The 24,888-nt window shown below is 41.4% G+C and overlaps 1 protein-coding gene across 1 annotated transcript; it reads left to right on the forward strand.

The window, feature by feature from the left end:
• The first annotated feature begins 3,799 nt into the window (after window positions 1-3,799).
• ecd (ecdysoneless homolog (Drosophila)) lies at window positions 3,800-24,887 on the forward strand. The gene is made up of 13 exons (XM_072583499.1): window positions 3,800-4,039; window positions 5,986-6,103; window positions 6,236-6,323; window positions 9,612-9,790; window positions 13,187-13,379; window positions 14,110-14,238; window positions 15,228-15,359; window positions 19,282-19,367; window positions 20,006-20,112; window positions 21,019-21,202; window positions 22,062-22,129; window positions 22,859-23,076; window positions 24,406-24,887. Exons 1-13 carry the CDS (start codon window positions 3,835-3,837, stop codon window positions 24,607-24,609), a joined length of 1,911 nt encoding a protein of 636 aa, XP_072439600.1. The 5' UTR covers window positions 3,800-3,834; the 3' UTR covers window positions 24,610-24,887.
• The last annotated feature ends 1 nt before the right edge of the window (window position 24,888 follows it).

The raw sequence follows: 24,888 nt of genomic DNA on the forward strand, positions 1-24,888 counted from the left end.
CCTACTTTTTGGTGTCCAACTAACTATTAATTATAATCTGTGGCTATTATTCCTCACATGTAAATCATTCATCGCCTCTGCTGATTTTTCTTCATTGAGGGGATTTTTATTAGAACACTCTGTCTTTGTCAGTGTGTTTCTAATGAATTTTTACCAATTCTCCTGGAGGATTGCTAATACTGGTCTCACAACAATCAGTCTCTGAGCATTCGTTGGTGCCCCATTACTCTAACAAGACATTTTTTTTTGCTTGATGTCAGGTTAATGTTTGAGTCACATTTCCCAAATAGCTCCTAATCTCCTATCAATAGCATGCCACCACAGACTTGACTCAACTCTAAATCTTATTCATCCCCTTCAAGGTAGAAAGACATTAACTGTTCATTTTACAATCAGCAGCAGTGGATTTGGGTTCTTCTTAATTACCACAAAATACCACATGTCATGATCCCTCTGGATCATAGGGTGATCGCATATTATTGTAGTTTAATTACTTAAGTGATATTTCTTATTATATTTACATTACAGTGTGGAAACAGGCCCTTCAGTCCAACAAGTCCACACCAACCCACCGAAGCGCAACCCACCCATACATTTACCCCTTACCTAACACTACGGGCAATTTAGCATGGCCAATTCACCTGACCTGCACATCTTTGGACTGTGGGAGGAAACCGGAGCACCCGGAGGAAACCCACGCAGACACGGGGAGAACATGCAAACTCCACACAGTCAGTCGCCTGAGGTGGGAATTGAACCCGGGTCTCCGGCGCTGTGAGGCAGCAGTGCTAACCACTATGCCACCGTGCCGCCCACAAGTGCTTGGCTTTCTGCAAAATAATGGAGATTTTCACATATATATATTCTAAGTAATATATTTTCTTAGCAGTTCCCTAAGCCAACATGCTTTTCCTTAGCAATTTTACAAACAGTGGCATCAGTATCACAAAATTTAGACAACACAATTTGCAACATTTAGATGTTCAAGTTCAATGTCATGTATCAGGCATATTCAACACCAATATCTTAATCCAGATACCCAGTTAAAACACAAACACAGTAACAGAGCCATAGAGATGTACATCATGGAAACAGACCCTTCGGTCCAATTCGTCCATGCCAACCAGATATCCCAATGAATGACTACAAAGGATTAGTGGTGGTGTTCAAGCCTTTGGGCTTTATCCAGGAGAATTTCAGACTGACAAGCTGTAGTTGTAATCTGAATGTTATAACCAAGTTACTGCAGTGTAATTCACCATCTAGAACTCTTATGCATTTCTTACCCGAAGAAATTCTCTGGCTACACATCATGGCGGCGAATACCATACGAACATCAACCTTTTTAACCTTCATATTTGACAAATGGATGAGGGTCTGAACTTTGCTCTATGCTCGAAGAGGCAAGAACAGAGTTCAGAGATTATACATAGGAAAAGTAGATCAAATGGCTGCCAATGAAACCTAAGTAAATTACTTTACACAAGTACAATAAATTAACTATTAAAATTAATAAAGATTCAGTGGCGACACCCTGTGCATGGAAATAATGAAAATAACTATTGGACAGGATCTGCAGTCCTTACAAATATTCGTCCCACCTTCATCATGCTCTTACATTAAGAAAATGTTCAATTAATTAATATTTCTGTTGCATGTAAATTGCCCAGTGAATTGATAAACATAAGATGGTATTCATTGGGCTGGAGCTTTGCTCCACAATGATTGCATACTGGACTGAAACTGTGACTACATCCCGACAAGCGACAGGTTAGAGTTTATTATTAGAGGAAGGTGAGATAATGGAGTTTTACATGAATTCATGCAGTTTTTGAGCTCAGAGTTCTACATGAATGCATGCAGTTTTTGAGCAAAGTACAATGTAACCCTGAAAGTACAAATTCACCCCACAAAATATATGTGCGCATGTGGGTCTTTGTCTGTGTGTGTATCTGTCTGGGTTGGGGGTTGTGAGTGTGAGAAAGTGTATGTGTGTGTGTGTAGTGAGTGCAGAGTGTCTTAAGTCTCTGAGGGGGTGCATGTGTGAGTGTGGGAGTGTGTGGATGTCTGTGTGCACATCTGGTTATATGTGTGTCCGTGTGTATATGTGTATAGGAGTGCCTCTGTGTGTGTGAGAGTGTGTGTGTGTAGGAGTATCTGTGTGTGTGTGTATAGTGCAATGGTGGTCCCCTGTAATGTGACATGAACCCAAGGTCCCGGTTGAGGCCCTCCCTATGGGTACCGAACTTAGCTATCAGCCTCTGCTTGGCCACTTTTCCCGAAGTCCGCCTTGGAGGATGGTCACCCAAAGGTCCGAGGTCAAATGTCCTGTACCACTAAAGTGTTCCCCAATTGGGAGGGAACACTCCTGTCTGTTGATTGTTGTGTGGTGCCCATTCATCCGTTTTCGTAGCCTTTGCTCGGTTTCCCCAATGTACCATGCCTCCGGGCATCCTTGCCTGCAACATATAAGATAGGTGGCTGAGTCACATGAGTACCTGCCATGTACAAGGTGGGAGGTGTCCCCAAGCGTAATGGCGGTACCTATGTCCACACTCTGACATGTCTTCCAGCACCTACCGTGACAGGGTTGTATGGAGTTGTCCTGAGAGCCGGGCAGCTTGCTACGAACAACAATCTGTTTGAGGTTTGGCGCTGCTTAAAGGCAAGTAGTGGAGGTGTGGGGAAGGTCTTGGTGAGGTGCTCATCCTCATTGATAATGTGTTGCAGGTCACAAAGAACATGGCGTAGTTTTTCAATTCCTGGGAAATACTGAACAACGAATGATACCCTGTCGGTTGCAGCATGTGTCTGTCTCCTGAGCGGGTCATTACGGTTCCTCGCTGTCGCACATCGGAACTGGCGGTCGATGAGTTGGGCATTGTAATCCGTTCTTGCGAGGGCATCCCTGAGTACTTCCAGGTGTCCGCCAAGTTCCTCCTCATCTGAGCAGATCCGGTGTATGCGTAGGGCTTGTCCATAGGGAATGGCTGTTTTAATATGTTTTGAGTGGAAGCTGGAGAAGTGTAGCATTGTGAGGTTGTCTGTGGGTTTGCGGTAGAGTGTGGTGCTGAGGTGTCTTTTTAGATTAGAATCAATCTAAACATCAGCTCATAGACAGAGAACACAGGGGGCTAACACCTTCAACATATTGTTTAGCTATCACCATTGTTAACAGCTAACCTGAGAATGCAACTTTAAAAAAAGGTTTTGTGATTTACACATGAAAGAAGTGAAAATATCACTGTATTCTTACAGATGAAAGGCTTAACAAACAATCAATTTTTTAATGTATAATTTCAGTGACATCACACTGTAAATTTTGCAAAAAATTCTGTGTCTTACAATCGAGCCCTCCACTATCTCCTGATGAAGGAGCGGCGCTCCGAAAGCTAGTGCTTCCAATTAAACCTGTTGGACTATAACCTGGTGTGTGATTTTTAACTTTGTACACTGCCAAGGGTACGACTGCCGCAGACCACGTGACCTCGGTCAGTGTCAGAGGGAAGATGACGGACCCGTTCGGTTGTGTGGGGGGGGAATGTTGTTCCGTGACGGACCGTTCGGTGGGGCGGAAGTAGTTAAGTGACGGACCTGTTCGGTTGTGGGGGCGGAAGTCGTTAAGTGACGGATCTGTTCGGTTGTGGGGGCGGAAGTAGTTAAGTGACGGACCCGTTCGGTGGGGGCGGAAGTCGTTAAGTGACGGACCCGTTCGGTTGTGGGGGCGGAAGTCGTTAAGTGACGGACCCGTTCGGTTGTGGGGGCGGAAGTCGTTAAGTGACGGACCCGTTCGGTGAGGTGTGGGGGAAGACATTAATTGAGGGGCAACGGGCCATGGAGGCTCTGCTGGACGAGCGGCGCCGCGATTGGCCGCAGGACACGGTCGGTTACCGGCTTTATGAGGTTCCTCAGCCCGAGCCCGATCCCGGGGCCCGGTTGGTGCGGCAGCTGGAGGGGGTCGTCAGCAGCCTGGCCCCGCTCTGCGCCGGTTATATCTGGCACAATGAGGCCTTCAGGCTGCGATACAGGCCGGCCCGCGGTGAGTGCACAGTCCCCGAGGGGCCGGGCCCCCTCTGAGAGCCCGAGCAAACCCCTCTGTGTCTGAGCCCTTGCATCGTCAAATCTGATAGCTAGTGATAAATATTATTCATAAGTATAGACATTAGATATCAGATTTAATGATATGACTCCATAGAAGTGCTCAGACACAGAGCTGAATAAGTGTCGAGAGTGTGGTACTGGAAAAGCACAGTAGGTCAGGCAGCATCCGAAGAGGAGGAGAATCAACGTTTCGGGCATAAGCCCTTCATCAGGAATGGAGCTGAATCAATGTGAACTACGTTTATTATAAAATAAAGCTATTGTCGCGATTGTCCTGTCGGGCCATAGGGTTGAATAGAGAGAAATAACTGGTGGTCGTTTAATCTGAGGGTCACCAAGCCTCAGAATTGAGGCTACACTATTGGCATAAAACTGTATAATCTTCAACATTTCTATCACTGACAGCAGCAGCAGCAGTGAGTCATCTACAAGATGGACAGCACCACTCACCTGGTCTCCCCCAAAGTACCTTCCAAATGCAGCATCTCTACCATCTGGGACCGAGACAGCTGATGCATGGTAGGGAGTCAGTTAGCAGAATTGGCAAGGCATCTAGTTTATGATGCAGAGTGATTCCAACAGCATGGATGCATTTTCAGTTTCAGCTGAGGTCATGATGTCTTGGTGGCTACACAACCTCACTTGAGGCATGGTGACCCTCACTAACACTTGTCTCCCTCAAATGAGAGAGCAGCCTATTATCCTCTGGGAATAAGACAAAGTGGGAACATTGCCACTTACCAGTTCACCTCTGCAGTGTAGTGGTCAAAGTCCTAGAACTTTCCCAACAGCACTGTGAGAGTACTATGCCGTAGGGACTGCAGGTGTTCAGGAAGGTATCAACTTATGGAAGGCAATTAGTGATGGTTAATAATTGAATTTCACATCTCATGAAAGAATTTTCTAAAACCTCCAATAGAAAGTTACAGTAAATATTCTTGCGAATGTGGATGGAAAATTCTGAAAGTGAACAGTGTGTGGAGGGTGAGGGTGCTGTCAAGACATCACTTAGAATGAGGATGACACTTGTTCATGACAAGAGTCTGTGTGTCAAGTCTTTAAACATGGGGAGGCTGTCTCGCTGCAGTTGCTGCTCAGGTTTGCTGGAAATATCCATGGCATTATAGATGCTTTTAATTAACCTTTCTGACATGTTATGACATGTCTGATGCAAGAGGGACCTGAACCAGGACTCCCTAACCCAAGGGGTAGGGATGTTACTACAATTCCACAAAAGCCGTAAGGGACAGCAAGTAAGTTCGGGTAGCATGGTGCCTCAGTAATTAGTATTGCTGCTTCACAGGGACCTGAGTTTTATTCCAGCCCTGGGCAACTCTTCTGTGTGGAGTCAGTGCATTTTCCCCATGTCTGCGTGGGTTTTCTTGCACCAGACTCTCTGCTTTCCTCACACAGTCCAAAGATGTGCAGGTTAGGTGGATTTGCCGGGCTAAATTGCCCCATAGTGTTCAGGGATGTGTAGGGTAGGTGGATTAGCTATGATAAATAAGGAGTTACGGGTATAGATTGGAGAGCTGAGTTTGGTTGTGATGCTGTTTGATATGTTGGTAAGGACTCAATGGGTTGAATGGTATAACTGCTCTGTGATTTCAAGGAGAGATGAAAATTCTGCTTTATTTAGAGGAGTCACCAACGGTATAGAAAAAGGAAGAGAGATATATATAAGCTGAGCTCCTGAACTAAGCTTGTGTGGCAGTGAATTGAATAATGTTCTCTCATTTGTAAATCCTTGTGATTATATTTTTGCTATGTCTTCTACTCAGATCCATCACTGATGTTTTGGTTTGAGTCTAAACCCTGCCGATCTAAGCTAATTAGTGCACTATTGTTTAAATTTAAGAAGCTAATGCAAATATTTCTTTTTAGGAGATGTTCCTGCTCACATTGGTGGTGTCACAAACTTTGGGGATAATGTGGATGACGAATGGCTGATTGTCTACCTCATTCAACAAATCACGAAAGAGTTCCCAAACTTAGCAGCAAGGTATAGAGTTCCTTTAGAAGTGAAATTTTTGAAAAACACTACATTTGAAGTAGTTTCTGATGAAAAGGCAATAAAATACCCAACATTTATTTTTACTTAAATCTAATGTTCAATTTTTGTTTTTGTGTGTAGTGTTGACGATAATGATGGGGACTTCTTGTTAATTGAAGCTGCTGAGCACCTGCCCAAATGGTTGACCCCTGACACTAGTGAAAACCGGGTAAGAAAGCCTCCACCCTTTTCCTTGCCGCATTTCTCCCTAATGAAGCCACTGAGCCATAGGATCATCTAGTCCCTTACTAAGATGGTCATTCTTTGTAATCTGTGCAGGCTGGTACCTATTTCACAGCGTAATTCTGTCCTTTCTGGATAGCAACACTGAAATGCCAACACTAATTTCCACCATCTCCTCCAAGCCCTGGGACACTGGAATCAACTACAGCATTTCTGTTGTCTCAATAGAACCACAGAAAGAGGCCATTCAGTCCATCATACCTGCACTAACTGAATAAACTGGCTGCCATTTTAAGCTCACTTTCCAGCACCTGGTGTGTAGTTTTGCAGGTTATAATACTTAATGTGTGGATCCATCTTTTTAAATGAGTTGAGGTTTTCTGCCTTAACCACCAAACCCAGCAGTGAATTCCAAATACTAACGTTTTTCTTCAAGACTCCCCTAATAGACAATAGACAATAGGTGCAGGAGTAGGCCATTCTGCCCTTCGACCCTGCACCATCATTCAATATGATCATGGCTGATCATCCTTAATCAGTATCCTGTTCCTGCCTTAACTCCATAACCCTTGATTCCACTATCCTTGAGAGCTCTATCCAACTCTTTCTTAAATGAATCCAGAGACTGGGTCTCCACTGCCCTCTGGGTTAGAGCATTCCACACAGCCACCACTCTCTGGGTGAAAAGGTTTCTCCTCATCTCTGTCCTAAATGGTCTACCCCGTATTTTTAAGCTGTGACCTCTAGTTCGGCACTCACCCATCAGCGGAAACATGTTTCCTGCCTCCAGAGTATCCAATCCTTTAATAATCCTTTTATCAATCACCCTAAACCAGTACCCCTGGTTAAATGACCTCTCAGTGAGGGATAATGGGTCATCCCTGTCCACAGTATCCAAGTCCCTCAATATTTTGTAAACTTAGATTAACTGACACCTCAACTTCCACGGTTTGAATGAAAACAACCTGAGCCTACCCGATCCTTCCTCATAGCTGCAGCTTTCAAACCCTGCAGCATTCTTGTAAATTCCCTCTGTATGCTCTCTCAGTTAATTATGTTCTTCCTGTAATATGACCAGAACTACACAAAACTTCAGCTATGACCTAACAACTTCTTTTATCATACTGGCATTGCATTTCTGCTCTTGTATTTAATAGCTCAGCCAAAGGAGGAGAGTGTCCTATGTCTCCTTTACTATCTTATCTGCCTGTCCTGACACCTTCAGGGACTATAGATTCATACTTTGAGGTCTGTCACTTCCTCTACCCCTGTCAATATCATGCCATTTATTTTTTTATTGCTGTCCTCTTTTGTCCTCCCCAATTGCATAACTTTGCACCTCTCCGGTTTGAACTCCATCTGGCACTTTTACATCCACTCAACAAAACTATGGATATCTTCAACAACATCTTTGGCAACAACATTTCTCTTCACTGTCAACAACCCTGTCAGTTTTTTGTCATCTGCAGATTTTCCAATCATGCCTCCCATACATAAATCTGATTCCTGAAGAAGGGCTCATGCCCAAAACGTCGATTCTCCTGCTCCTTGGATGCTGCCTGATTTGCACTTTTCCAGCAACACATTTTCAGCATAAATCTAAGTCATTAATGCGTACCAAAAACTGTGAAAGACCCAGCATTGAGCCCCTGTGGAACCCCACTGGAAGCCACCTTCCTTGTGTAAAACCATTCACTCGCTGTTGCCCTCTGTTTCCCATCACTGAGTCAATTTTGGATCCAACTGAACACATCACCCTGTATCCCAAAGGTTTTTTCTTTTAACAGTCTGCCTTTTCAAATGCCTTACTAAAATCCACATAGACAAACCACTATTCTGACAAGCTTCCTTGTTACTCCCTTTCAAAAAAAAATCAGTTTAGTTAGGCCTAACCTTCCCTTAACAAAGTTGAAAAATGTGGTGCTGGAAAAACACAGCAGACCAGGCAGCATCTGAGGAACAGGAGAATCGACGTTTCGGGCATAAGTCCTTCTCCAGGCATATGCCCGAAATGTCGATTCGCCTGGTCGGCTGTGTTTTTCCAGCACCACATTTTTCAACTCTGGTACTCCAGCACCTGCAGTCCTCACTTTCTCCTAGTTGATCTTCCCTTAACAAAACCATGCTGCCTACTCTTGGATAATCTATGCCTCTCCAAATAACAGTTAATCCTGTCTGCCAATATTGATTCAACTAATTCGCCCACCACCAAGGCCAAAATGATCAGTCGAAAAGTATTTGGTCCATCCTTAAACCCTTTTTGACTAATGGAACATTTGTAGATCCCCCAGTCTTACAATACTTTGCCTGTATCTCATGAGGATTAGAAAGTGATCCTCAAAGTATCCCCAATATGCTGAATAAGATACAATTCATTTATCTACTGTCAAGGAGTTTAGTCCCTCCAGTACTTCCCTTCTTATTTTGGTTATTTTGCATAATTCGCACTCCTCTTTAATGGAATGCCTGCATCATCCCTCTCCTTTAGCTAATTGACACTTAATGATCATGTCTTGTGTCAATGCCTCTCCGTTATTTATCTCAGAAATATCAATGTTTTGGGGCAGTTTTGCTCTAAACTAGAATTTGGGTCCAAAATAGTTCAATAATGACCTTGATACAGTAAGGCAACCATTACAGCCCTTGGGAATGATCATTTTTTGTTTTGAACTTGTGTGAATTGGGAAGAGAAGATTTTCCACAAAGTACATGTATTAAGTTCTCTTACCATTCATCTTCCGCTTCCAGCTACCAGATTTAAAACAAAACACAGTTAACCCTACATAATGACACCCCTTATATATTTATATTTGTGAACTGTTAAGATAGGGGGAAGTACATGGGAGGAATAATTTTCCTGTTTTCTCGGTTCGCTTTGGCTGTCTTGAATGAATTGAAGATACCTTTCTTCTGGGGACAGGGTGTTAATTCATTGAATAACTTATTAAAAGCACCACACAGTAACTTCAAAAACATCAGTATGACTATAACGCAACATGACTGGATTTTTCTTATTCGAGAATTTTTATTACAGCTTGTGACATGACTGTTATAAGAGGGTTTTTTGCGCCATATTAACAGAGGTGAATGGTTAATTAGATTTCAGGGTGGTTTTGTGGCAACATTCAGGGGCATATCATTTCATATTTGTTTCAATACTCTTCTGGTAGTGCACCAGATGTAAAGCTTTTAGTTACATTAATAGATTTTTGTTCCTGATTATGTTTCCTACAAAATGCAGTATAACTTTATTTTTTCTGTTGCTGCTCTTTAGGTTTTTTTTTATCGTGGAGAGTTGCATATCATCCCAATCCCTCAGAACCCAGGGGAACTCTCTTGGTTACCAGCTAGCAGTCCCACCATCTCTCAAGCACTTAGTCTACTCAACTCTCATTCTGACAAATGTCTGGCAGCAGAACCCATTCGCAAAGCTATAAGGAGACGCATTCAGAGGTAATTAGAATTGGTTCTGAATCTTTAGTTTAACCTTAGAATAGTGAAAATGCAATTAGCCAATACATTCTTTACATCTGCCTTATCAAAAACTTAAGAAAACAAAAGCAACCTGTTGTAGAAATTCCATTTTTTTGAAGGGGGAATCAGGAACGTGCAGAGGCAACCACAAAATACCCTGCTGGAGAATTCAAGCTTTCTTTAAACAAGGGATATATAAGACAAAGGACATAGGAGCAGAAATTAGGCCACCCAGATCATTGAGTCTGCACCGCAAAAATCTGGTCTTATGTACTGATCCTGTTAATGTCTGGAATATCTCACACTCTACAGTGTAGCTCCCCAAGAGTTCATTCTGTGAATATCTTCCTGATCTTTGACCTCTTGGGTACTTTGAAAGTCCTATAAGCTTAGGTTATGCAAGGCAGCATCTAGAATTAAGAGTATGAAATTCCGTTAACCTAAAAAATGCATTTTGGCATTCCTGTACCACCACATGGATTCTTTATTCTTCTCCAGCAGCTGAATCCTGAATCTCCGCTGAACATTTGAGTTTGAATTTGTAGCAGAGATTGGAGATCATGAAACTGAGCTGTGCTGCTAACATAACTGAAATTCAGAGCATTCACTTTGCTATTGATTGCCATTCGTGCAAATTGGGAATCTGATTAGGTGAATGAGATAGTCAATCTGGTATGAAGTGACAGTTGTGATGTAGCGAGTAATGAGAATTGTAAACTTTATGCTAATTATGGTGTATTCATGAGGAATGTTTGGCAGAAAATGACCACTACACCTTACTAAATTTTCCTGTAGCTGGTTGTGTTGATCACTTTTTCTGTAGGAAATCACCATTGTTTCCCCCCCTCTCCTATTTGTCACCTATTTTGTTATATAGCTGACAGGACCTGGTATGAATACACTCACACTTCAAACATTTGCATGATCAGCTGCTTATTTTTTTCTGACTATCACTAATGTTAATGCTAACTGTGTGAAGTTTGCACATTCTCCCCGTGTCTGCGTGGGTTTCCTCCGGGTACTCTGGTTTCCTCCCACAGTCCAAAGATGTGCAGGTTAGGTGAATTGGCCATGCTAAATTGCCCATAGTGTTAGGTGCATTAGTCAGGGGTAAATACAAGGTAGGGGAGTGGGTGTGGGTGGCTTACTCTTCGGAAGGTCGGTGTGGATCTGTTGGGCCGAAGGGCCTGTTTCTGTACTGTGGGAATCTAATTGCTCACTTTGTTTCTTTTTGGCATTCAATCAGACCTGAATCAGCAATCAAGCAAAGTCTTGTTAAGTGCTATTGAGACTTGAATTGTTGCTTAGCATGTAATCCTGGCAATATACTATTCAGAGTTTGGGACAGAATAATTACAGCAACAAAGCAGTAATATTATGAACAGATACTGAAAGGAGCCACTGAGCAGTTGATCAATCATCTGGTTAATGTGCTGGTGAACTCTGTAAACAACTGTCACATTATCAATTATTTGCGCTGCTGTTAGCTATGTGTTGATTTGTGTTACTGAATTAGTCACTGTAACATCGTAGGATAAAATATTTTTTATTTGAGCTTGTTATAGACCAGACCAAACCCCCTCAACATATATTAAGAAGATAGCCTAGACCCTAACTTTTCCTTATTTCAAAGGCAAATGCCAGGCATTGCATTCCAGGTGCAATTTGATTCATCAGACTACCAGCCTTGATGCAAAACACACTTTATTCATATACTATGGTTAAAAATACACCAAGAGAAAGAAGAAGTTGGAATAACTAGGTCCGCTTGTGTTTGTCATTTGTATAAATGATTTAGATGAATATATAGAAGGCATGGTGAGTATGTTTGCGAATGGCACCAAAATTGGTGGTGAAGTGAACAGTAAAGAAGGATATCTAAAATTAAGGAGAGATCTTGATCGATTAGCTGAATGGGCTGAGGAGTGGCAGGTGAAGTTTAGTTCAGGTAAGCATGAAGCATTGCATTATGGTAAAACAAATAAAGGCAGGACTTATTCACTTAAAAATAGGGCATTGGCTAGTATTGTAGAACAGAGATCTAGGGGTTCATGTACATAACTTTTTGAAGTCTGTATTATATATAGACGGGGTGCTTAAGTGTTTAGCACACCTGCCTTCATTGCTCACACCATTGAGTATAGGAGTTAGGGTGTCATGTTGGGGTTGTACAGGATATTGGTGAGGGCTTTTCTGGAATATTATGTTCAGTTCTGGTTTGCCTGTTATAGGAAGGATATTATTAAGTTAGAGAGGTTCAGAAAAGATTTACCAGGATGTTGCTGGGAATGGAGGGTATGGGTTATAAGGAGAAGCTGGATAGGGTGGGACTTTCTTCCACTGGAAAGGAGGAGCTTGAAGGGTGACCTTGTAGAAGTGTATAAAATCATGGAGTGTATAGATAAGGTAAGTGGCAGGTGTTTTTAGGGTGGGGACTTTCAAGACTAGGGGGCATATTTTTAAGGTGAGAGGAGAAAAATGTAAAAATACATGAGGAGCAACTTTGTTTTACACGAGTGGTTCAGACGTGGAATGAACTTCCAGAGGAAGCGGTGGATGTGGGTACAGTTACAACATTTAAAAGATGTTTGGATAAGTACATGAATGATGTGCAGGTTAAGTAAATTGGCCATGCTAAATTGCCATTGTGTTCAGGATGTGTAGGTTAGGTGCATTAGTTGGGGTAAATGTAGAGTAATGGGGAATGGGTTTGGGTGGAATACTCTTTGGATGATCAGTGTGGACTTGTTGGGCCAAAGGGCTTGTTTCTACACTGTAGGGATTCTATGAAAAATGTTTGAAGGATATGGGCCAAGCGCAGGTCAGTGGAACTAGTTTAGTTTGAGACTATGAACAGTATGGACTTATTGGACCAAATGGTCTGTTTCCATGCTGTATGTCTGTATGAGTCTAACTTACTTCTATTGGGAAACTTAACAGAATAATAAATTATTTAACTACTAAACAGTAACTGTTCCAATATAGTAACTTTCCATAAACACACCCTTGGCAAAGGCAAATTCAGTAAAATAGATCGTCTCACATGCAATTCTCTGCGTATGTGTCTGTCTGTCGTACTCTGCTGCACGTTTCCAGCAACTGCTACTGAAAGCTAAAACTAAAAATCCTGGTTTTGTGGAAGCTTGACCCCACATATTCAGCCTGTTTCTATTGTTTCAACATCTTTTTTATTTTAAAAGAAACCCCAAGACCTCCCAGGATGTTTAATTTATTGGATTCAAATAGAAAGCTCAGGGCCTCTGTGTTGAAACCTCTTGTCAAAAAAAAGGACAAAATACACCTCATAAAAGCTGCATCCTTAAACTTTCAACCTTCTTTCTTCAGTCTTGAATGGTATTTCTTTGCTTTCCACAGTTATCCAGAGAAGATTTATACTGATCAACATCGAGCTTACTGCTTTGTTCCAGCAGGTATTGCTGCGGTGCTGAAACGTCGTCCTGATCTGTTGGCACCTGCCGTCCAAGCTTTCTATCTTCGTGATCCTATTGACCTGCGTGCTTGCCGCCCCTTTAAGTTCTTTCTCCCGGAGACCCGTGTGATGACTCTGGTAAGAGCCTTTTAATGTATTAGAAAATGTCATACCATTAAATTGAAGAAAAAGCAGGCAACTAACAAAGATGCATGGCAGTCATGATTAGTCAGAATGTTACAAACAGGAGAAAATGACTAACTGATTAACTGGAAGGAATAAATTACAATATGAGAGGAACTGTCTGCCTCAGAAGGCAGTGGAGGTGAGGTGTTTAAATATTTTTAAGGCAGAAGATTTAATGGTATTGGGGCATATGGCAATGAGGGCTTCAAAACACAAACAGATCAGCCATGATCCTATTCAACAGCAGATCTGGCTTGAGGGTCAAATGGCCAATTCTCCTCTCAGATATTCATATTTGAGTCATGGGTATAAGCAAATGCAGTCATTTATAGAAAGAAGAAAGACATGCTCGGTCTGGGTGGGTTACTCTTCGGAGGGTCGGTGTGGATTGTTGGGGCCAAAGGGCCTGTTTCCACACTAGGGTTTCTATAACATGCATTTGTGTAGCATTTCTGATGACTGCCAAATGAGCTTTGAAGCCAATGAAGTATCTTTTGAAATATGGTTACTGTTGTAATATAGAACATGTAATGTAGGGTTATATGTTATATCTTGCATCTCTTGTACTTTTTTGGCCTAGGAAGCAATTATTAATTTATTAAAAGCATCGTAAATGTGTATATCTGAATATGTTACCCATAGGACAATCGGGTGTCAAATATCCTCTTGCATTTCATTTTAGGTGACATTTACAAAATGCTTATACGCCCAATTACAGCAGCAGCAGTTCACACCGGACAGACGGAGTGGTTATACACTTCCGGCACGATCCGACCAGCATTTCAAAGCGCATGCACTGGGCATGAAGCTGGTAGGTAATGTGGAATATTGATGTTTTAGGATACCAGGCTGCATCTACTGCGATTTAAAAACAATTACAGTCTGACTGTCTAGCTATGGTGAGCAGTCTGGTTACCAGGGTTAGAAACTGGTCAGAACAGACCTTGAATATTGTGTTCAGTTGTATTCACTGAGGCACTTGTAATCACGTCAGACTGGTTCAGCGAAGCATACAAAGTTTACAAGTGTTAGAAGGAAACTCTGGAGAAACCTGATCTTTTTAAATTTGGTAACGAAGCATCTTAAAGATTTCCTGACTAATCAAGATAGTTAAAAGTATAAAAGAGATCAATTTGAAAGATTCGAGATCTAGTTTTTAAGAACTTGCAACAGCACAGGTATGAATAGCTGTCATGTGAATTCTATGGGGAAATATCCATCATTCATTGAAAGTAAATTTTTGATTATCAGACCAAAAAATAATTTCTTTATTCCTCAACTGTGACAATCAATTCTATACTCCTTAGTTTCCCATTTTTAATTTTTTGTCTTTTTAAAAAGCATTTAAAGATATATTTAAGAGCTTCCCAATTTTATAGGGTTTATGCATAATTTTAAAATATACCATTGATGTGAGCTTAGATTAAACGAGCATGTCAGAGAATCTTCATATTCATGAGCCTTCTGTTAATATTGGCAGTTAATTAAAAATAAAGAACTTAAACATGCTTTTGCTAATGTTATTTAAATTTTTAATCAGCTGCCATTCTTCTCCTGCTGTTTGGCTAATTAGTTCTCCAGCTTTAGCTATGCTTGAAGTACTAAAGACTATGAGATGGTAGAGCAAATTATTGAGATCTGCTATATGTGGAGAGCTGAAATCCCTTCCTGCCCAACTCTCATCATGTTTTACAGCAATGCTTTATCTTGCCTTTGTGCCATGCGTTTTGTGAATACTGTTACTGTTCAGCCCATTTTAATGTTTACACTGCAGCTCATTTTCTACCTTTAATTTTCTAGGCCCATGGCTTTGAGATTCTCTGTTCGAAATGTTCGCAGCACTTCCCTAGTTCCAAGACGCAAAACAGTGTTTCCAGTGACCCACTCTGGGAAGGCTTTATAAGCAGTCTAAAGAAGAACGACTATTTTGGGGTAAGGCTGAGATTTGTTTTCGGTCTGTCTGGCATTTGTTCAGTAATGGCATCGCTGGAGTGTTAGATTCAGTTGCAATTGATATTTGTCAGTAGAGTTTTTTCAATTCCTGGGTTTTAAGGGTTTATGAATTCAACATGACTACTCTAACCCACTGTTGTGCTTGTATCTCTGTATATTTTTATTTTGCTAGCAGGTATGCACTGCTTTTCCTTTGAATGAACAAGTAGATGAGCAAATAGTGTTGTGCAGGCGTAGTATTTGTGCTCAGTGTAGGAAATGTGTGACAAGCTGATAGGGGACAGTGTATTAATAATGTTTAAGAATAAAGTGACAACACCTTACATTTTCAGCAAGGAGCGACACCTTATTGCATGGTGAGCCTGGTGGGAGCTTCCTGAAAAAGTGATTGATTTTTGGCTTTAAATAAGGGTGTATGAAGTTGTCATGCTATCTGATCACCTCTGTCATCGGAGATCAATACAAATATGGTGTATAACCAGCACTTGTCAATGTAAATGCACTCACTGTATACAAAATCGGCTTGACGTGAGGAGACGGGCTGTTGTTCACACTGGAGCCTGTGACTACTGGTGTGACCGCAAGGTTCAGTTCTGGGTCCGCTGTTGTTCATCATTTATATCAATGATTTGGATAAGAAGATAGGAGGAATGGTCAGTAAGCTTGCAGATGACACTAAAATTGCTGGTATATTGGGCACTAAAGAAGGTTATCTAAGGTTACGTGGGATCCTGATTTACTAGGCCATTGGGCTGAGGAATGGTAGTTGGAGTTTAATTCAGATAATGCATTTTGGTAAGACAAACCAAGGTAGGAATTACACAGCTGATGGTAGGGCCCTGGGATGTGTTGTCGAACAGAGAGCTTGAATGTGGCAAACAAGTAGACATGGTGAAGACATGCTTGCCTTCATCAGTTAGAGCACTGAGTACGGGCGTTGGGATGTCATGTTATAGCTGTACAAGACCTTGATGAGGCCACATTTGGAGTACTGCATAAAATCTTGATTGCTGTGCTATAGGAAGAATGTTATTAAACTGCAAACTGCAAAACAAGATTTACAAGGATGTTACCAAGACTAGAAGGTTTGAGTTATAAGGAGTGGCTGGATAAGCTGGGACTCTTTCCCTGGAGCTTAGGAGGCTGAGGGGTGACTTCATAGAGACTAATACAATGATGAGGGACATGGATAAGGTATCCTTCTCCTCAAGGTAGAGGAGGTCAAAACTGGAAGGTACAGGGTTTACTTTTTCACATGGAGGGTGGTGCATATATGAAACAGAGGAAGTGGTACAGGCAGATACATGGATAAGAAAGATTTAAAGGGATATGGACCAAACAAGGCAAAATGGGACTTCAGTTTTGGAAACGTGCTCAGTATGGACAAGTCCATAAGACAGAGAAGTGGAAGTAAGGCCATTCGGCCCATCGAGTCCAGTCCGCCATGTAATCATGGCTGATGGGCATTTCAAGCCCTTAAATTCTTTATATTACAAAGAATTATCAGTCTCTGTCTTGAAGACATTTAAAGTTCCAGCCTCCACTGCACTCTGCGGCAATGAATTCCACAGGCCCATCACTCTCTGGCTGAAGAAATGTCTCCGCATTTCTGTTCTGAATTGACGCCCCCTAATTTTAAAGCTGTGCCCACAGGTCCTGGTCTCCCCGCCTAACAGAAACAACTTCACAGCATCCACCCTTTCTAAGCCATATGTTATCTTATAAGTTTCTATTAGATCTCCCCTCAACCTTCAAGTCCCCTCTGTGCTATATAACTCTATGACTTTGTAATAGAATAAAGTGTTTTCTTTAACGTAACATCACCACAGTACGTAAAAAGCAGCTTAATCGGCTGAACAGAACTTGGGACATCCTGAGATTGTCAAATGTATTGTGTGCTTGAGTCCTTCTTTTGTTCTAACTGTATTTAAACGTTGTGCCATTTTCTCAAATGAGTAGCTGCATATTTAATTATATAATTTGTTGCGATTCTGGATGAACATATAGCAACTTGTATAACATTTTAATAGTCTTTTATGATATTTCAAAAGTTTTTTTTAAATTCATATCAAAAAATCATATGTCCTGAATGTAGATTTGCTTGCTGAGGTAGAAGGTTCATTTTCAGATGTTACATCACCATATTAGGTAACATCATCAGTGAGCCTCCAGATGAAGCACTAGTGGCATGGCCTGCTTTCTAATTGTGTTTAGGTTTCCTTGGGTTGGTGATGTCATTTCCTATTATTTTTCTCAGGGGCTGGTAAATGGGATCCAAGTCAATGTGTTTGTTGATAGAGTTCCAGTTGGAATGCCATGTTTCTAGGAATTCTCATACATGTCTCTGTTTGGCTTGACCTAGGATGGATGTGTTGTCCTAGTCAAAGTGTTGTCCTCATCCGTATGTTAGGATACTAGTGAGAGAGGGTCATGTCTTTTTGTGGCTAGTTGATGTTCATGTATCCTGGTGGCTAGTTTTCTGCCTGTGTGTCCAATGTAGTGTTTGTTACAGTTCTTGCATTACGGACATTAGTTTTGCTTGTTTTGTCATTTACAAAATACTTTTGGAAATGACAAAAATACTTTTGGAGCACTGCTTCATCAGGTGGTTACAACCATACCACAACCACCTGATGAAGAAGCAGCAGTCCAAAAGCTAGTGCTTCCAAATAAACCTGTTAGACTATAACATGGTGTTGTGAGATTTTTAACTTGGTACATCCCAGTCCAATACCGGCACTTCAAAATCACAGCAGTACGAGAGCATTTAAGCAATAGTGTAAAGTAGAAATTGTATCTTTCACTGTCTTGCAGTTGCTCTTTCAATTCTTACCAGCAGATGACAGCAGGGCATTATATAAATGTTCAGGAGCCATTTAATGACGGGAGTTATGTGCTAGAACCTTTCATATTAAATCATTTACAACACTGAAATATCAGTTTGGCCTTCTGCAGATCTCGGTAAACATAAACAACAACTATAATGTTTATAATGGACAACAATTGTCTGAGATACTTCTGAAAGGAGAAATAAAAAGCACGTACTAATGAGAGAGTTAGAGATGACTGAAAGCATGGTTTTGTAAGTTTTGAAGAAATGTTTAAAGGCAACAGGAAAGGGGAGCAAAGCGAAAGTATTGCATTGAGCAAGGTTGCAGTGCCTGAGGGGTTTGCTGGTAGTTGGCATCACTGACTAATGCAGGATTCAAATGAGAGCAAGGCCTCCGGTAGAAAGCTGAAGGAATTCAGCTGGGATAAATCCGTGCAGAGATGTGTGAATGACAAAATATTGAATTGATCTACCCACCCTACAGTCTCTCAGCTAAAGCTTTATTCCTGTTGTCAATAAATTACATCAACAGTTATTCCCAAATTAATGTGACAGATATTTGTTAGGTATGAATTGAGGAAACTTTCTTGTAGAGATCACCCATGATCTAATTGATTAGCAGGATGTTCTTGAGGAGCTGAATGGCCTCACCTGTTACAATGTGTTCTTTCCACAATAAGTTTCCGAATGTGCATTTCCCCTGAATCTACAAGAAATTTGACTAGTTCATCTCCCCCAGCAACCTCTATTATTCCTTAGGTACAGCGTCTTAGAAAGTTTATGTTCAAGAAAAGGTTTTAAATATGTTAGCATTATAAACAATCATTAAAGTCCACATGTAACCTTCAATTGTTTGTGCTGAGAGCGGTTGGCCAGGAAGTACAACTGAGTGAGACTTTTCAGCCAAAAGTATAAAAACTAGCAGAACACGTCCCACCACCCCAGCTGGCAAGCAGCATTGAATCAAAAAGGCAGTAAATCGATAATGCTGGCAGCACATTCACATTGAATAGGCTGGTTTTATATACACAGCAGCTTAACGCAAGCCAGTTATGTGTTTGTGTCTGACAGGGAGAGCTGGAGGGTTCTGCACGCTACAAAGACTTACTTCAAACGGCAGAGATTTACTTCCAACATTCTGTTTCCAGCCCCAGAAGGTACAATGCAAGGTCATGTGTTCTGTGTGCTTATATTAACAAACTGAACTTAACCTGCTAACTTAACACTCCAAACCAGGGACAAAAACAGAAATTCCTGGAAAAGCTCAGCAGGTCTGGCAGCAACAGTGGAGAGAAATCAGAGTTAACGTCTCGGGTCAAGTGACCCTTCCTCTGAAGAGTCTGGTTTTACTCCAAACCGGGAACTCTTTCAGTGTGAGTAGTTATGATATTAAAAAATGATTCAAGTCGACTGTATTAGAGAGAAACCGCACCACCATTATCAGCAGGTTCGACAAAGTCAGGATTAGACTTGAGAGAACAGAGCTCAGAAAGTTCAGCTGGAGACACGTTGGAATGGGTGAGGAGAGTAGCAAAATAAAGATAGTCGATTTTACATTGTCAGTTCTTGATGAAACGATCAAGTGCAAGAGGAAAGGTGAAGGGGTCGAGGTGGAGGGAGTAGATGCTTCATTTAAGCTTTGTATTTATTCAAACTTTGGAGATATAGTGCTAAAGTTAGAACATTTCTAACTTCTGTGAACTTTAACTGGCACCTATTTAATGTATTAATAACTCATAAATAATTAGTTGTATTTTTCTTTTAAAGTCACACTCGCTCTTTCTGGTCTCCTCAGTTCACCTGCCTTAAGTCCAGGGGAGCAGGTCCTGCAGCTTTTGCAATCTCTGTCCTACAGTGTGGAAGAACTACAGAAAGAAGGGGACAGCCTCCCTCCAGAGGATGGTGCGTATTGTTGGTTGACAGTGCCTGAGAGGTTCATGGTACAGACCACAGACTGATTCTGCAATCTGAGTTTAGTGAATTGCACAGGATTGCAGTCAAACCACAGTTCCATGAGTTAAGACACAAAGTCGATGTTTAAGCCCCAGTGTCACTGATTCAGTCACGAGACTGACCCTTGGAACTGAGTTATGAGAAAGGGTTAGAAAAACCTGAAGGAGTTTAATGGAGGTGTACAAAATAATAATGTATCAAATAAAAGGCAAATCTAAAACATTGGTTCAAATTACCCTACCATTCAGATAAGAATATTGGGTCCAAACTACCAAGACTGTTGTCACGAAATTATGTCCACAGATTGATCAACATGCAGCATTGGCTAGGGGTATTTTACCGAAGGCAGGAACCCTGGAATAATTTTTAAAAGCTGTTAATTATGATGGAGGATAACTCTGGATAGGTTGGAATGGACAAAGGGGCTTTTTCTCAGCTGTTTACATCTCTGTACCTGGTTTGCAGTCAGACCTGATAAGGCAAGATATTGGAGAATTAAATAAAACGTTTCCAGCAGTGGTGCTATTCATTACAGGAAGCAAAATACTGTGGATGCTGTTAATGTGAAATGAGGCCAATTTGACTCGCTGATGACCTTAGATGACTTCAGTAACCAGTAACATGGGTTCACACACTTTCCTGATTTCAGCCTGCTTCATTCTACTGCTAACATGTTGAGGGTATAAATGCTCATTAGATACCTCCTGCCATGGGATTTGACATTGTTACACTGTGGTTTTTATCCTTCCTGATAGCAATGGAATGATTTGTAGTAATGTCCCTTGTAAGCAGTTCACATCAGGAGTGCTCATTCATATCGGTTGTCTCACCTTTTTGATTCCTTTGCCTACCTAGATGACAGCTGGTTGGATATTTCACCTGAACAGCTGGATCAGATGCTGGAGGAAGCTTCTGGAAGGAAACTGTTAAATTCCGCCAGACAGGAGGAGGAACTGGATTATGATCTTGATGATGTCACAAAGAGCATGAAGGCATTTGTCTCAAAAGTGTCCTCTCACGAAGGTGCAGAGATACCACGGTATGGGACATAAGAATTATTCATATATACTTACTAAAACCTCAGCGTGGATGACAGTAAACCTCTAATGTGAATGCATGTTGACCACATAACTTGCATGGGCCAATCAAGTTTCTAGAATTGACCCAGGCTAACCACGTAACAGCATCAATCAGTCAGACCATTCGGGAAGATTTGGAGTAAATGTTTGGCTGCTGTGATGGTTCTCCTTTCAGACTGCATTCTCTTACCATCCCCAGCCAAGCTAACCCTCTGATCCAGCAATATATCTATTCAGCAGCCTTCCAGACCTCCTTGCCCACACCTTCTGCCAAGCACAGCCTTGTGTGTACTCTTGAATGCACATTGATTTCTCCCTGTTCCATATCCCGCCTCTGAGGCCCTCTCCAAGTACCCAGCTTCCACCTCTTTATCCCTTCCAGGTAAAATCCTGGTCCTCCCAGTTTTGATCCCACAACTTCTCCACATTCTATTAAATTCATTATTTACCTATAAAAATAAGAACATACCAAATGAGTTTAATATGGATCCTGAATTACATCTGTGTGATTTTGTACAATTATCTCTAACTTCTAGCCCCAGTTCACGTGGAAATCACACTTGACCTCAATCTTCATGTGCTATGTGTCAGGCAATCAACCAGTAAATACTAAGATGTTACAGGGCCACTGAGTAAAAGCTTCAGATGTCCAATCTTACTGAATTATTACTGAGTTTGTTGTAATGTTCGTTGAAAATTATTGCTAAACCAAGATTATAACTGGAGTTCATTGATAGCAGCAACACATTTACAATGCACTGTGGTACTGTTTGTGATAAAGCCACACCTTTATTTAAATTTTCTCAATCTCTCTGTCAGATCTTCTGCTACCGGCCAAGTTGAATTTGATGTGAATTCCTTCACTGGAGCTTTGGAAAGGATCCTAGGTAGGAATCTGCTCTGTACAATATGACCTGCATCATCTTCATGTTAGACACGTGAAGCCACATCTGCCCATTCAAGTGGATTCATGTCTGAAATGAGAAGAAACAGGTTAATCAAAATGGAATATTAACCTATCCTTTCATGTACAGACAGACGTCACTATTTCTTCTCTTTTATGTAGTCTTCCTTCCTACTTGAGGTTATCATACTACATTGTCAGCCATATTGTCAGTGGAGCCAGTTGGCTTTCAGTGAGTAGCGCTCTCACCTTTGAATCACAATGTGCCACGTGCACATCTCACTTCAGACTTGAGTACAAAAGTCAAGATGGAATTGCAATGCATTGAGAGTGCTGCGCTATCAGAGATGTTCCCCTTTCAATGAGATGTTAGACTCAGGCCCTATCTACACATTCACGGATATATATATTTTGTTCTTTTAAGTTAAAATGATCCCATGGCATTATTTTGAAGGAGGTTAAGATGGCCTGGCCACTTTTTACCCCTCAAATCACAAAATCATGTTATCTAGTCACTGTCACTTTGCTGCTCTCTGGGGGGTGTTTCTGTGTGCCTTTTGGCTGCTGTGTTTCCTACACCACAGTGGTGACTGTGTTTCCAAAAAATGTTCTTCATTGACTGTGAAACATGTTGAGACATACAATGGTTGTGAAAAATGCCACATTAGTACACACTTTGTTTTATTGGACTGTTTTCTGGTCTTGACTGCAGGGTTAGAATCAGATGAGCTGGACTCTGATGATCTTGATGAGGAAGAAGATTACAGTTTGTTGGACAGTGACGCAGAGTCTGACTCAAAAGAGGGTAAATCTGAGGAGGATATGTCAGCCGCAGAGACTCTTGAGAATATCCGAGAGTACATGAAGCAAATGGATCAAGAACTGGCAGGAACCCAAATTGGCAAAAGCTTTACTAAAGTCACTGATGAGGTATGTTGGCTGTGAAAAAGCCAACCTATTCATGGTTGGATGTTTGCATTGTGAGCTGGAGATTCTCTCAGCCTACCACCAATACTAGGCCAGTGGTGTCTTGCTCATTGTCACTTTACCAGTCTTAGCAGTCCTGCTGACTGCATTTCCAGGCATCAAGTGGGTCCCTGCTGTGCTCTTTTCTTGTTGCAAAAGGTAAATTGAATCTCAAGCTTGACAGGTCAATAAATCTTTGATTCCATTTATCTCCTGCACTTCTTGGAAACTAGTGACATCCTTGTTCCCCACACCATTTCTCTATTTTTAGTAACTTCTCCAGAGCTCTTCACCCACCATCCCCCTCGTCTAAGCCTTCTGACATCTCACCTCACTCTCAACTTTCAAATGCATCCTAAGTTTGTCATCAACTTTTCTTTGAGCCAGCGTTTCAATACGCCTCTCCCTTTCCTTTTTCTCTTCGGCAACTTTGCCCACTAATGTACTGGGAGGTATCTTGCCCAGTGTGAGGAATGTATTACAATATAATATTAAGTGCACAGTTTTTCAAATACTATGAGCTATCTGTTCATGAGCTTTGGTCACTGTCTGGGAGACTAAAGTGCTGGGTTTCTGCACCCTGTTACCTTGAGGTTGCCAGCCATAAGGGTGAATTAATTTGTCCTGATCATCTCAAGTTCTGCGTTTCACACCCTTTCCATTACCAAATCCCCATTCTGAAGAATAGGGCCACTTCCAATACCAGTTCATTATAAATGGTCAAGTTCTGTGTTTTTGACTCCAACCCACATGTTGGACAGGTGGTACTTACCTTAGCTGGTACTCGCTGCGTGGAGCTGATGGCATCATATCCAAAGTGGAGGCCGTTTACTCTGTCACCACTAAATTCTTCTTAATCCTGGTTCACGACAACCTTTTTTGATTGGGCCCATGTTCCCGCCTTCCATTGAATCTTTTTTTCCACCTCTCCATCTGCTTCCTGCTGGTAACTGTGTAGAATAAGTCTGACATAACTCTAGTCAGTCCCTCCTTGAGAAACTTTTGAATGCAATATTGTGAACTGTTAACCCCAAATACTGATGAATCCTTGATTGCTTATTGAATTGACTTTTTTAAAATCTAAATATAATCCCTAACAGCACCAACACATGCAGAGTTCTCCTCTGGTCAGGGTGATTCAAATTGGAATCCAACAGTAACAGATTTGTTATAACAGATACTGTAGCTGCAAGTTCAGATAAAATGCATCATTAAACAGAAAGCTTGTGTTGTCTCAGGCCTATGTATCTATCCTCGACACTAAGTGCAGCTTTCTATTTGATCATCTCGCAGGCTGGCTCAGACAGACTTAATGTATCTGAAGAAGCAGAGGGTGAATCAGCAGAAGGGAACTTGAAGGTTCTGCCTGTGGATGTGGACTTGAACCTGGTGGAGAACCTATTGGAATCATACAGCTCACAAGCTGGCTTAGCTGGGCCTGCCTCTAACATCTTGCAGAGTATGGGGATCCGACTACCAGATAACCAGGACAGGTGAAAGCTGCTGTGCTGCCTCTGCAACACAGCCATTTTGGAGCCTGCTTTCTGATTCTTTATCGCTGCTGCAATACTACCGTTTCATAATGACTGACAGTCAAGCAACCTTTAAGGCTCTACAGAACAGTCAAGATTCACCAATGAACTGAAAAGCTCAAATTCTTTGAAATTGGAAACTATGGATTAGTGCTAGAAAGTATGAGAGAATGCATGCCTTTAAAAATAAAGTTTTGTAGAAACTATTTTTGTAATTGTAAATAAATACAATATCAACTTGGCA

Source organism: Chiloscyllium punctatum, chromosome 13, assembly GCF_047496795.1.
Source record: "Chiloscyllium punctatum isolate Juve2018m chromosome 13, sChiPun1.3, whole genome shotgun sequence".
NCBI lineage: Eukaryota > Metazoa > Chordata > Chondrichthyes > Orectolobiformes > Hemiscylliidae > Chiloscyllium > Chiloscyllium punctatum.